Here is a 12,293-nt window from a genome sequence, read left to right as displayed (position 1 = left end):
ATATCCACACAAAAATACTCACACAAATGGTTATAATAGCTTTATTCAGAATTGCCCAAACTTGGAAGTCACCAGTATGTCCTACAGTAGGTGAATGGATCAGCAGTGTGCATACATACAATGAATACTATTTAGCAATAAAAAGAAATGAGCCATCAAACCATAAAAAGACATGAAGGACCCTTAGTATGATTCCAACTAAATGGGATTCTGGAAAAGGCAAAACTAAGGAGTCAAAATTAAAAAAAAAAAAAAATATATATATATATATACACACACACACACACATATCACTGGTTGCCAGAAGTTCAGCAGGGGAGATGAGTTATGGTGAAGGAATGAATTAGTAAATGTAGCACATAAGATTTTTAAGGCAGTGAAAATATTTTGTATGACACTGTAATGGTAGATACATGACTTTATTTTTGTCAAAACTCATAGAATTGTACGAGTGAATCTTTAATGTAAAACTATGGACTTTAGTTAACAATACTGGCTCAATTGTAACAAATATACTGTATTATTGTAAGATGTTAATAATAGGAGAACTGTAGTGTGTATGTATGTTTGTCGTTAGGTACATGAGAATTCTGTCCTTTCTGCTAAATTTTTCTGCAAACCTCAAACAACCACTCTTAAAAGCAAAGTCTATTAATTTAAAATAGGCAGTTATTTTATTTAGTTTTATTTTATTTTATATTTTATATATTTTACAGTATATTTTATTTAGTTATAACTAAATAATGCGAATTTTTTAATCCATTATTTACACCATCAGTTAAAGATTACCAAGCTTAGTAATAAAATAAAATTTTAAAACAATTAAGTTGCTACTTTTTTAGGCCTGGATTAATTTATTCACTATTAAACAATGGTTTAATGGTTTAATTCACTAAATAAATGTTAGAGGTGGAAAAAAATCTTACCTGCAAAATAGGAAAAGTAGCAGTAGTAATGCCCATTTTGTGCAAATTTAAGACCATTTCACTTCCACTCCATATTTTACAGGATGATTCATAATCCCTTTCCACAAGATGTTCAGAGTTTGCTTCTAACCAACTAAAATAAAATAAAACAGTTCCGTCAACTAGTATCACCCTTGTGTGCACTATTTTAACAAAAGAAAGAGTTGTGATACATTCATCATATTCCTTGAAGCTATTGGGATACAAATGTGAATTCAGACGTCTCTTAAAATGCATGCATGTCTCATATTGCCAAATAAACATTTACATAGCTAAATAGTAAGCTTTCACTTAGAAAAGAGAAACATGCATGTGATTTCCCAATTATGTTTTATGGATTCACACTGCTTCACTTGACTATCTTTCCAACTGACAGCCAGGTATAGGAGCATTTGATCCCAAATGCACATAAAGAAAATATAAAACAATCTAATAAAGAAATTAAGGTATTATATATTAAGACAAAAAAGAGAGTTACTAGAAAGTATATTCATTTTTATGTATACATATACATTTTGACATTCAGTAAGTACTTAAATGCCTATATTATATGCCAGACACTGTACTGGATACTAGAAATACAGCAGTAAGTAAAACAGGCAAGATCCTTATTCTCATGGAAATTACATTCTACTAAAGGGAGAAATAATCTTAGAAACACATACATGAAACAAGAGCATATCAGATAATGGAAAGTGATATAATGAAAATAAATTAGGTTAATGTAATCTACTTGCTACTTTGAGTGTCAAGGAAGTTCTCCCTGAAGTGACATTTATTCTAATAATTGAATGCAAAAAATACCCCGTCATGAAAGGATGGGGCGCGGGGGGTGGGGGGGAGGGATTCCAAGTAGAAAGAATAGCTAATGCAAAGATCTAGAAGTGGTTAATAAATTCTGTTTATTTAAGGACTTGACAGAAAGCCACTGTAGTTGCAACACAATGGGCAAAAAGGAATAACAATATGAACAATGTCAGAACAATGTTAGAGTGATAAGCAGGAATCAGATCATGTTGAGACAAGGTAAGGAATCTGGATTCTATCCAAAATGTAACGGGAAGGTTTTAAATAAGAGGACTGATTGACTGATTTAGACAGTGTGTACACATGAGGAGGGGATTGGAGAGGAGCATTGGGAGAGAGAGAAAATCTTAAGCAGGCTACACACACAGCACAGAGCCCAGTGTGGGGATCCATACCACAACCCTGAGACCATGACCTGAGCTGACGTCAAGAGTTAGATGCTTAACCGACTGAGTCACCCAGGTGCCCCTTAAATGGAATATTTGAAATGAAAGACAATCTATTTTAAGTGTTTAAAAGATGATTCCAGTTTCTAAGCCAGAATGGATTATGGAAAAAGGCAAGAATAAAAGCAGAGACCTGTTGCAGGCTGTTACAGAATTCTAGTTGAGAGATGATTCTGGGATGATAGATAGGAGTCTGAAGGATTTGGGATATATTGTACAGGTGGCATTTATTAAACTTACTGATGAACTGGATAAGGTGAGGTAGCAATCAAGGATAACAGATTTCTGATTTGAGGAACTGGCTGGTATTGTTTGCTTAGATAAGGAAGACAAGGCATTTGGGGGGAGTACATAGGAGAAGAGAAGGAGTTTATTTTGTAAAGTTGAAATTAAAGCCCCAACAGATTAATATAAAGTACAGGTCAATATACGAAAATCACATTCCAGAGACAGATTTGAATATAGATTTATTAGAAATTGGGCTAGACACAGATTCAGGCCTCACTAGTACTACTCGGTTAAGTAATTTAGGCAAAGTACAGAGTTAAGAGAAGAAATGAAGTACCAGAACCAAATCCTGAGGCACTTCAACATTTAGACATCAAACAGAATAAGAACTATCAAAAGAAACTGACAAAGAGTGGACTGTGAAGAAGAAGAAGACCGGAAGGTATCCAGAGGCTGTCTAGGAAAAAGTACTCTTGTATGTCTCCTCTAGTCTTACTACTTCACTTCTGACATGTTTGGTCACTACATGTATGTGGGGTTCTTTTTTCCTTACACTAATGCAATTCTCCAAGACACTAGATGGGTGTTCCATGATTCAAACCAATTCTTACACTAACAAGTTAGCACAGATCCCAAGACTGGGATTCAGTCTCACCATACTGTCCTCCCCACCTCGTCACTTCAGATGCCAGCATTAAAGTCCAAGTTGTCATCTGTGCCTCTGACAAAGCAATTATAAGTCAGAGGTTCTCATGACCCCTCCTCAAGTTTGATCATTTACTAGAACAACCCACAGAGCTCCAGAAAACATCTATGTTTACCAGTTTATTATACAATAAAGGATACAGACAAATAGCCAGATGAAAAGTTCTGGGAGGGTCTGAGCACAGGAGCTTCTGTCCCTGGAAAGGTGGGATGCTCCAAGCACATAAATGTATTCACCAATCTGGAAGCTCTGAACAATGGCTTCATTACATAAGCATGATCAATTATTAACTTGACCTCCCCTCCCTCTCCCCTTTCCAGAGGAAAGGTGGAGCTGAAAGTTCTAAGCTTCTAATCATGGTTTAGTCTTTCTAGTGGCCACACACATCCAGAAGTTCACCAAGCACCTCATTAGAACAAAAGCCAGTCCCAGCACCTAGGAAACACCAAAGGATTTAGGAGTTCTGTCAGGAACTGGGGGGTTAAAAATGCTCTTAGTACTCTTCTCACTTAGGAAATTGCCAGGTTTTAGGAACTCTGTGCCAGGAACTGGTGACAGAGAGCAATGTGTATATATTTTCCATTATTTCACAGAAGTTAAGCCAAAAACATTTTTCATAGAGGTGATAGTCGACAACACCCAAACAATACTGCTGAGAGGCTGAGTGAGATAATAGAAAAATAACCTTTGCATTTGGCAACATAGGGGATCATTGGTGACCTTGATAAGAACAGTTTCAGTGGAAGTCTGCAGTCAACAATACAACTGAGATCAGTGAGGAAAGACTGAGGAGTGAGAAAACAGAATTAGCAACTAAAGACAACTCTTTCACCAAATTATGCTGTGAAGTAAAAATGACAATATGCTACGTGACAAAAACACCACAGGAAAGGCATAAGCGGGATGCCTGGATGGCTCAGCGGTTTAGCGCCATCCAACGCAGGATGCTGGGTCCCGGGATCGAGTCCCGCATTGGGCTCCCTGCAGGGATCCTGCTTCTCTCTCTGCCTATGTCTCTGCCTCTGTGTGTGTGTGTCATAAATAAATAAATAAAATCTTTAAAAAAAAAAAAAAGGAAAGGCACAAGCACATGGTAAAATAGGGGGAAAAATATTTGCACTCTTATCACAGACAGGCAAAGGGTTAATCTACAAAGAGCCTCTACAAATCAGTAAAAACTGTAACAAAACCAAAAAAGGACAGAGATGTCAACAGACAGTTGACAGGAAAGGAAATACACCTTTTGCCTTTTAAAATGCTTAATATTGGGGCACCTGGGTGGCCCAGTCAATTAAACGTCTGACTCTTGGTTTCAGCTCAGGTCATGAACTCAAGGTTGTGAGACTGAGCCCCACGATGGGCTCCATGCTCAGTGTAGAGTCTGCTTAGGACTCTTGATCCCTCTCCTTCTGTCTCCTCCAACCCTTCCCGCACTCCCTCTCTCTAAAATAAATAAATCTTCTTTAAAAAAAAAAAAAAGATAAAATGCTTAATATCAATTATATTAAGAGAAATTAAGTAAAAACTACACTGAATACCACTTTTCACCCATCAGACTAGAAAAAAACAACTTTCATCCTCTCATATGTTGCTGCCGAAAGTATAAATTAGTCCTCTGCCTACCCATTTATTGTGTAAAGTTTAGAAATATCTATCAGAATTACATGTGGATCTACGGTTTCACTCAACAATCCCACTTGTAGGAATTTTCCTATATACTCCCATTGTAACAGCAAACAATTGCAAACCTCAGTATCTATTATTTAGATGTTAGCTAAATTATTATACATCAATGCAATGGAATTCAAGGCAATTATTTTTTAAAACTGAGAAAGCTTTTTAAGTCATGATAATGAAAAATCTCCAAAATATATTAAGTGGAAAAAGACATGAAACAGGAAACAATAAGCATAAAGTACAGTGCCAATAGTCAACAATACTGTATTGTATACTTAAATTTGCTAGGAGGGTAGAGCTTACGTGTTCTTATAAAAAAAAAGATTAATAAAGAGGACAGAAGGAAACTTTCAGAGGTGATGTTTATGGCATAGATTGTGATGATAGTTTCATGGATATATACTTACCTGCAAACTTATCCAGTTGTATACATTAAATATTTATAGTTTTATATATGTCAATCATACTTCAATAAAATGGCTTTATTTATTTATTTTAATAAAATGGCTTTAAAAATAACATTTTTATGCTTAAAATGGAAGACAATGGGGCGCCTGGGTGGTTCAGCTGGTTAAGCATCCAACTCTTGATTTTGGCTCAGGTCATAGTCTCAGGGTTGTGAGATCAAGCCCTGCATCATCAGGTTCCATGCTCAGCAGAGCGTCTGCTAGAGATTCTCTCTCTCCCTCTGCTCTTCCCCTCACATGCTGCACACACTCTCTGAGATAAATAAATCTTTATTTTTAAAAATATATTTTATTTATTTATTCATGAGAGACACACACAGAGAGGCAGAAACACAGGCAGAGGGAGAGGCAGGCTCCGTGCAGGGAGTCCAAAGCGGGACTCAATCCTGGGAGTCCAGGATCACACCCTGGGCCAAAAGCAGGTGCCAAACCGCTGAGCCACCCAGGGATCCTCTAAATAAATCTTAAAAAAAAAAAAATGGAGAAGACAAAAAACTAAAAATGTAGCATGCCATCATTTGGGAGGAAATGGAGGGACTGGGGAAAGTACCTATATTGGTTCATCAATGAATTGCTCGTAAATATGCACTGAATGTTAAACTTGTTCAGGAGAGGACCTATGCAGACGGGGAATGGGGTTGGAAGGAGTTTTACAACATAAATTTCTATATCTTTTATATTCAAACATGTGACTATGTAACCTTCAAAAAATTTTAAATATACTATGAACAGAAAAATGCTGCAATGAATGGAATAAGATAGAGGGTCAAGATCTAAGATAAAGAGATTCTAGGGGTACCTGGGTGGCTCAGTAGTTGAAAGTCTGCCTTCGGCTCAGAGGGTGATCCCAGGGTCCTGGGATGAAGTCCCGCATCAGGCTCCCCATGAGGAGCCTGCTCCTCCCTCTACCTATGTCTCTGTCTCTCCCTGTGTGTCTCTCACGAATAAATAAATAAAATCTTAAAAAAAAAAAAAGATAAAGAGATTCTAGATTAACAACCTCCTGTCTGGGATCACTGGGTGGCTCAGCGGTTAGTGCCTGCCTTTGGCTGGGGTATGATCCTGGAGTCCTGGGAATGAGTCCCACATTGGGCACCCTGCATGGAGCTTGCTTCTCCCTCTGCCTGTGTCTCTGCCTGTCGCTTTCTCATTCTCTCTCTGTGTCTCTAATGAATAAATAAAATCTTAAAAAAAAGAGAGAGAAAATCATTTAAAAACCCACCAAAACCTAATGTCTAATAAAAAGGAATTCAGGGATGCCTGGGTGGCTCAGTGGTTAAATGTCTGCCTTTGGCTCAGGTCGTGATCCTGGAGACCCAGAATCAAGTCCCACAGTGGGCTCCCTGCATGGAGGAGCCTGCTTCTCCCTCTGCCTGTGTCTCTGCCTCTCTCTCTCTGTGTCTCTCATGAATAAATAAATAAAATCTTTAAAAAAAAAATTCAATGTAAACTTTAATAAAAGTATTACTATATCTGTTATTTTAGAGTATTGAAATCCTGGCTAATTAAAACTCAAAACAGAACCCTACTCAAACTGAAAGATAAAGCAATAAATTAAAGCATAATCCAGGGACGCCTGGGTGGCTCAGTGGTGTAGCATCTGCCTTTGGCTCAGGGAGTGATCCCAGGACCCAGGATTGAGTCCTACATTGGGCTCCTTGCAGGAAGCCTGCTTCTCCCTCTACCTGTCTTTCTCTCTGTGTGTCTCTCATGAATAAATAAATAAAATCTTAAAAATAAAGCATAATCCAAAAAAAATTTTTTAAGATTTTATTTATTTATTTATGAGGGACACACACAGAGAGAGAGAGAGAGAGAGAGAGGCATAAAACATAGGCAGAGGGAGAAGCAGGCTCCATGCCAGACACAGGACCCAATCTGAAGGCGGCACCAAACTGCTGAGCCACCCAGGCTGCCCCAAAATTTTAAAATATGTTAATGTTCAGTTTATGTTCAGCCCAATGTCATATATATCATACAGGAGGCTATTAAATTATTCTGTTAAATTAGAAATCAAATTAATAATTATCAATTTAAAAATCTATTATTATATTCTTTTGAAAGAGACAAAAGTTTGGACTGGCCTATTTCTAAAAGTTTAACAGGCAAGGAACAATCTATTTCCTAAGTTGCCAGTTCAAAGTTTACTAATTAAAATATTATGGCATATAGGACACCTGTGTGGTTCAGTGGTTGCCTTTGGCTCAGGGCGTGATCTTGGAGTCCTAGGATTCAGTCCCACATTGGGCTCCACACAAGGAGCCTGCTTCTCTCTCTGCCTGTGTCTCTGCCTCTCTCTCTGCATCTCTCGTGAATAAATATATAAAACCTTAAAAAAAAATACTATGGCATAATAAAACATGTTTTTAATACAAAGGCAGCAAAAATGACACTGTTAAACAAATGTTCTTACTTAATTAGGCTATAGCACACAGCTCGTAAGGGTTCATGGTTTTTCTTCCTTATATTATTGTTGACCATGCTATCTAGTTCATCTCGAGCAAACCGAAGCTGAACTTCTGTTACACTATAACTTGCTGATTCCCGAGCACAGTCTTCAATGTTATGAGCTTCGTCTAAAATGACAACCTGTTCTTTCAGATTGATATCCATCTATAAGACAAAAGAATTCTGTAAAACATTCAGTAAAATGCACTTAACAGCAGTAGGCAAGATATTTCATTTAAAACTTCACATTAAAAAAAAATAAATAAAACTTCACATTATAGGCCAATGTGGCAAGAATAATTATATAAGTAACTGATTCTAGGTCTTAACACTTTTAAAGCACTAATGAGGCTAACAAATATTAGCTCAACATTACAGTTTCCCATTTTTCATTCTCAAAATACTTTACAAACTTATCAACCAAAATACATGTTAAGTGAATCTGGATTAAAGTACAGCTGGCCACACAAAAGGGTATAAAAATCTCACTATGAAGCAATCTCCGACATAATTTTAAAAGAGGAACAAAAAAAAACTTTAAAATTAAATAATTATACAATATTCAAGAGACTCTGAAAATACTAATATAAATACAGCATTTATCTGTTTCATTTTAGTTGTTCCTACTATCCTTCATTTTGAGAATTGTTTTTCCCAGACGCCATGTGGTGTTGATAGAACTGTTAATCCGTTAATCAAGGGATATAACCACCCTCAAAACATAGACTCAGAATCCAGGTTTGTCAGTTATTTTTTTTTTAAGGATTTTATTTATTTATTCATGAGAGACACAGAGAGAGAGAAAGAGAAAGAGAAAGAGAAAGAGAAAGAGAGAGAGAGAGAGAGAGAGAGAGACAGGCAAAGGGAGAAGCAGGACCCCAGAATCACATCCTGAGCCAAAGGCAGATGCTCAACCACTGAGCCACCCAGGTGCCCCCAGGTTTGTCAATTAAATAAAGTATTCCATCCCTCTGTGGTCACGGGTTGAAGAGTGAAGATGAGATTTAAGGGAGGCCAATCAGAGAAATTTGGAGTGATGAATATAAGATCATGAATTTTTTCCAGATTAGGTGGCTATTTGTGGTTATCTTTGTTCCAACTGGAAAGAAACTGTCTGAGAATAAAGCCATCACAATAAAGTCAGCCAAGCATTTTTTCTTAAGCTCTACTGAAGCTGGGTTTGTGTCACTTGCAATTCAGAGTCCTGGCTAATACAAAGAAATGTTAAAAAACAATTGCCAGTGAGTTATTCCGAGGAAAAAATATACAGAAAGTTGACGATGACTGAAAAAGAACCATGAAAGAATAGGAAATGTATTGGCATTTAAAAAGATGAGTAGAAAGGTCCCTGGGTGGCTCAGTCAGGTAAGCATTCATTTGACTCTTGATTACAGTTCAGGTCATTTATCTTAGGGTCATGAGATCAAGCCCCACATCGGGTTCCTCACTGGGCGTGGAGTCTGCTTAAGATCTCTCTCTTTCACTGTGCCCTCCCTGCTCTCCCAAATAAATAAATAATTAAGAGGTGAGTAGAATTTGGATTTGGAAAGCAAAAGGAGGAGTGCACTTCAATATAGGCATCATCAAAAGCAGAGATACAGTTAAGAACAAGATATTCTCAGGGGACTATGAGGTAATTTTTGAAGGGGCTAAGTTGGGAGTTTGTAGCAGAAATGTCTGAGAAGGCAGATCTAAGCCAGACTATTGAGCATCTTGAGAGTAAGCTTAGCAGATACAGACATTAATTGACAGATGAATGGATAAAGAAGATGTGGTATACATATACAATGGAATACTACCCAGCCATCAAAAATGAAATCTTGCCATTTGCAACAATGTGGATGGAACTAGATGGTTTTATGCTAATGAAATGTCAACCAGAGAAAGACAATTATCATATGATCTCACTCTTATGTGGAATTTAAGAGACAAAACAGAGGATCCTGGAAGAAGGGAGGTAAAAACAAAAACAAGATGAAGTCAGAGAGGGAGACAAATCATAAGAGATACTCTTAATCATAGGAAACAAATTGAGGGTTACTGGAGGGGAGAGGGATGAAGGGATGGAGTAACTGGGTAATGGACATTAAGGACAGCACTGATGTGATGAGCACTGGGTATTTTTTTTTTTTTTTTTTTATGATAGTCACACAGAGAGAGAGAGAGAGAGGCAGAGACACAGGCAGAAGGAGAAGCAGGCTCCATGCATGGGGAGCCTGATGTGGGATTCGATCCCGGGTCTCCAGGATCGCGCCCTGGGCCAAAGGCAGGCGCCAAACCGCTGCGCCACCCAGGGATCCCCCAGCACTGGGTATTATATAAGACTGCTGAATACCTTTATCTCTGAAACCAATAATATAGTATATGTTAATTAACTGAATTTAAATTAAATAACTAATATTTAAAAAGATATAGACTTAATCCCATGAGCCAAGAGTGCAACAGATTTTTTAATCAGAAGAAGGATGTAATAAAAGTAATACTAGGAAGACTGACCTGCCACTGATATGTACAAGTGGCTCAAATGAAAGGAGCCTAGCAAAGAGGCAACCAAAGAAGAGGTAGGACAGGGATAGTTAACATAATAATGCCTATTAATTTTAAGCTTAAATAGAAAGCTAATGAGAGTTGTGCAGTCAGATCTAAAGAGAGGAATAATAGGTGAATATACCAGGTTATTCACTTTTTTTTTTTTAAGTAAGCTCCATGCCCAGTATGAAGCCCAAAGCGGAGTCCAAACTCATGACCCTGAGATCAAGACCTGAGCTGAGATCAAGAGTCAGGCGCCCAACTGAAGGAGGCACCTAAGTTAATTACTTTTTGTCTGATGCTGTAACAACTGGATGGTTCTAAGAAGACCCATGCAAATAAACACAAATGCTATATCCAAACTTTATTTCTCAAAAACTCACAAAATTACAAATGTTATATCCAAACTTTATTTCTCAAAAACTCAAAAAGCATAATTTGCATAGTGTACATATTCTCCCCACAAAGTTCTTCAAACTACAGATTCTTCATATGAATGTTTTAAAATAATTCTGACTATTCATAAATGGAAGGAGTGATAGTTATTATTGGGTCTCAACTGGGGGTAATTTTGCCCCACAGGTTATATCTGGCAATGTCTGGAGACATTTTTTTTTTTTAAAGATTTTATTTATTTATTCATGAGAGAGACAGAGAGGCAGAGACACAGGCAGAGGGAGAAGCAGGCTCCACGCAGGGACTCAATCCGGAACCTGACGTGGGACTCAATCCAGAGTCTCCAGGATCACGCCCTGGGCTGAAGGTGGTGCTAAACCACTGAGCTACCCGGACTGCCCTGGAGACATCTTTGATTGTGACAGCTACAAGGGTGTCACTGGTGTCTAGTGGATAAAACCAGAAATGCTGCTAAGCATCCTACAGTGCACAAGATAAACCACCACAACAAAGAATTATCACGTCCAAAAACAAATAATTATCAATATCATTATTAACAAGGCTGAAAAACCCCATCAAAATTCCACTTCAGTACTGGGTCCTTAAAAGTATGAATTACTTTGGACATTAAAATGACAAGATCTAAAACTCAGTTTTTAATATACCTCGGTATATGTTTTCAGTACTCTAATCTGCTTATACATTTATATAAATATAAAGCAAAAAATAAAGTGAAAAGTAAAACATCTAAAAGCTTTACATTGATCATTTGTATCTTAGTAAGTAGGAGAAAAGTTCTAATTTTCACATAGCTACTTACACTTTCCCTTATTTGTGCATCTAGAAGATAGTTGTAAGGACAAAATATTATGTGAGCATCTTCTATTAGTTCTCGTGCTGTGTAATACGGACATGCTTTTAGTTTTTTTCCCAAGCTGACAAGTTCTTCTATATCCCAGGCTTTGCACATCCCTTGCAGAGTCTGTAATGTGTGTTGATTGCTAATTTTATGTACACCATGATAAAAATAGCAGGATTTGCCCTAAAAACAAATATGTGTTACTGAAATGTGAATCAATGCTGGAACAAAGGAATAAAACAAGTTTATCTCAGAATTCTCAGAACATCATTAAAGCCACAAGGCAAAGATATTACAGGAGAGAAATTATATCCGCAATCACAACCATTTTAAAGAAACTGTTAGTTGACTCATATAGAGCTCCAGATCAGTATAGCTCTAGATACCCTGAATTCACCTGAAAAAACTGTTTTTAATTATGCTTGTTGTGCCACTGTTCTGATTCAAGTGATATTGGCAAAAATATTTCTTGAAGGATACACAAGAACAATGGTATCATTGTTTGCTTTCAAAGATGACAGCTAAGTGACTTGGGGACAGGAGTGAGATTTTTCTCTATAGACACTTTTGTACATTTTCAGTTTGAGCCATGAGATAGTATTACCTAAGTAAATATAAATAAGTAAAAAGAAAGGAAATAAGAAAGGAGAAAAGGAGGGGGGGATGTCTTAGGGGAAAAAAACAGTGTTCACTACAAAATATCTGTAAGATACAAAAGAGTACCAAAAAAACCCCACTAAATTATCTATAATTCTATCACATAAA

The 12,293-nt window shown here is 37.2% G+C and overlaps 1 protein-coding gene across 1 annotated transcript in view; it reads right to left on the bottom strand.

Moving 5' to 3' along the window:
- Window positions 1-12,293, bottom strand: part of BRIP1 (BRCA1 interacting DNA helicase 1) — a 182,436-nt gene that overhangs the window by 115,316 nt on the left and 54,827 nt on the right. Inside the window, exons 8-10 of the mRNA XM_025996062.2 lie at window positions 11,490-11,711; window positions 7,710-7,909; window positions 927-1,059 (exon numbers count right to left, since the gene is read on the bottom strand). Of these exons, the coding sequence (XP_025851847.1) occupies window positions 927-1,059; window positions 7,710-7,909; window positions 11,490-11,711 (555 nt within the window). The remainder of the gene's footprint in view (window positions 1-926; window positions 1,060-7,709; window positions 7,910-11,489; window positions 11,712-12,293) is intronic.

The sequence above is a fragment of the Vulpes vulpes genome, chromosome 2 (assembly GCF_048418805.1).
Source record: "Vulpes vulpes isolate BD-2025 chromosome 2, VulVul3, whole genome shotgun sequence".
NCBI classification, from domain to species: Eukaryota; Metazoa; Chordata; class Mammalia; order Carnivora; family Canidae; genus Vulpes; species Vulpes vulpes.
This window is presented reverse-complemented; position numbering and strand designations above follow the sequence as displayed.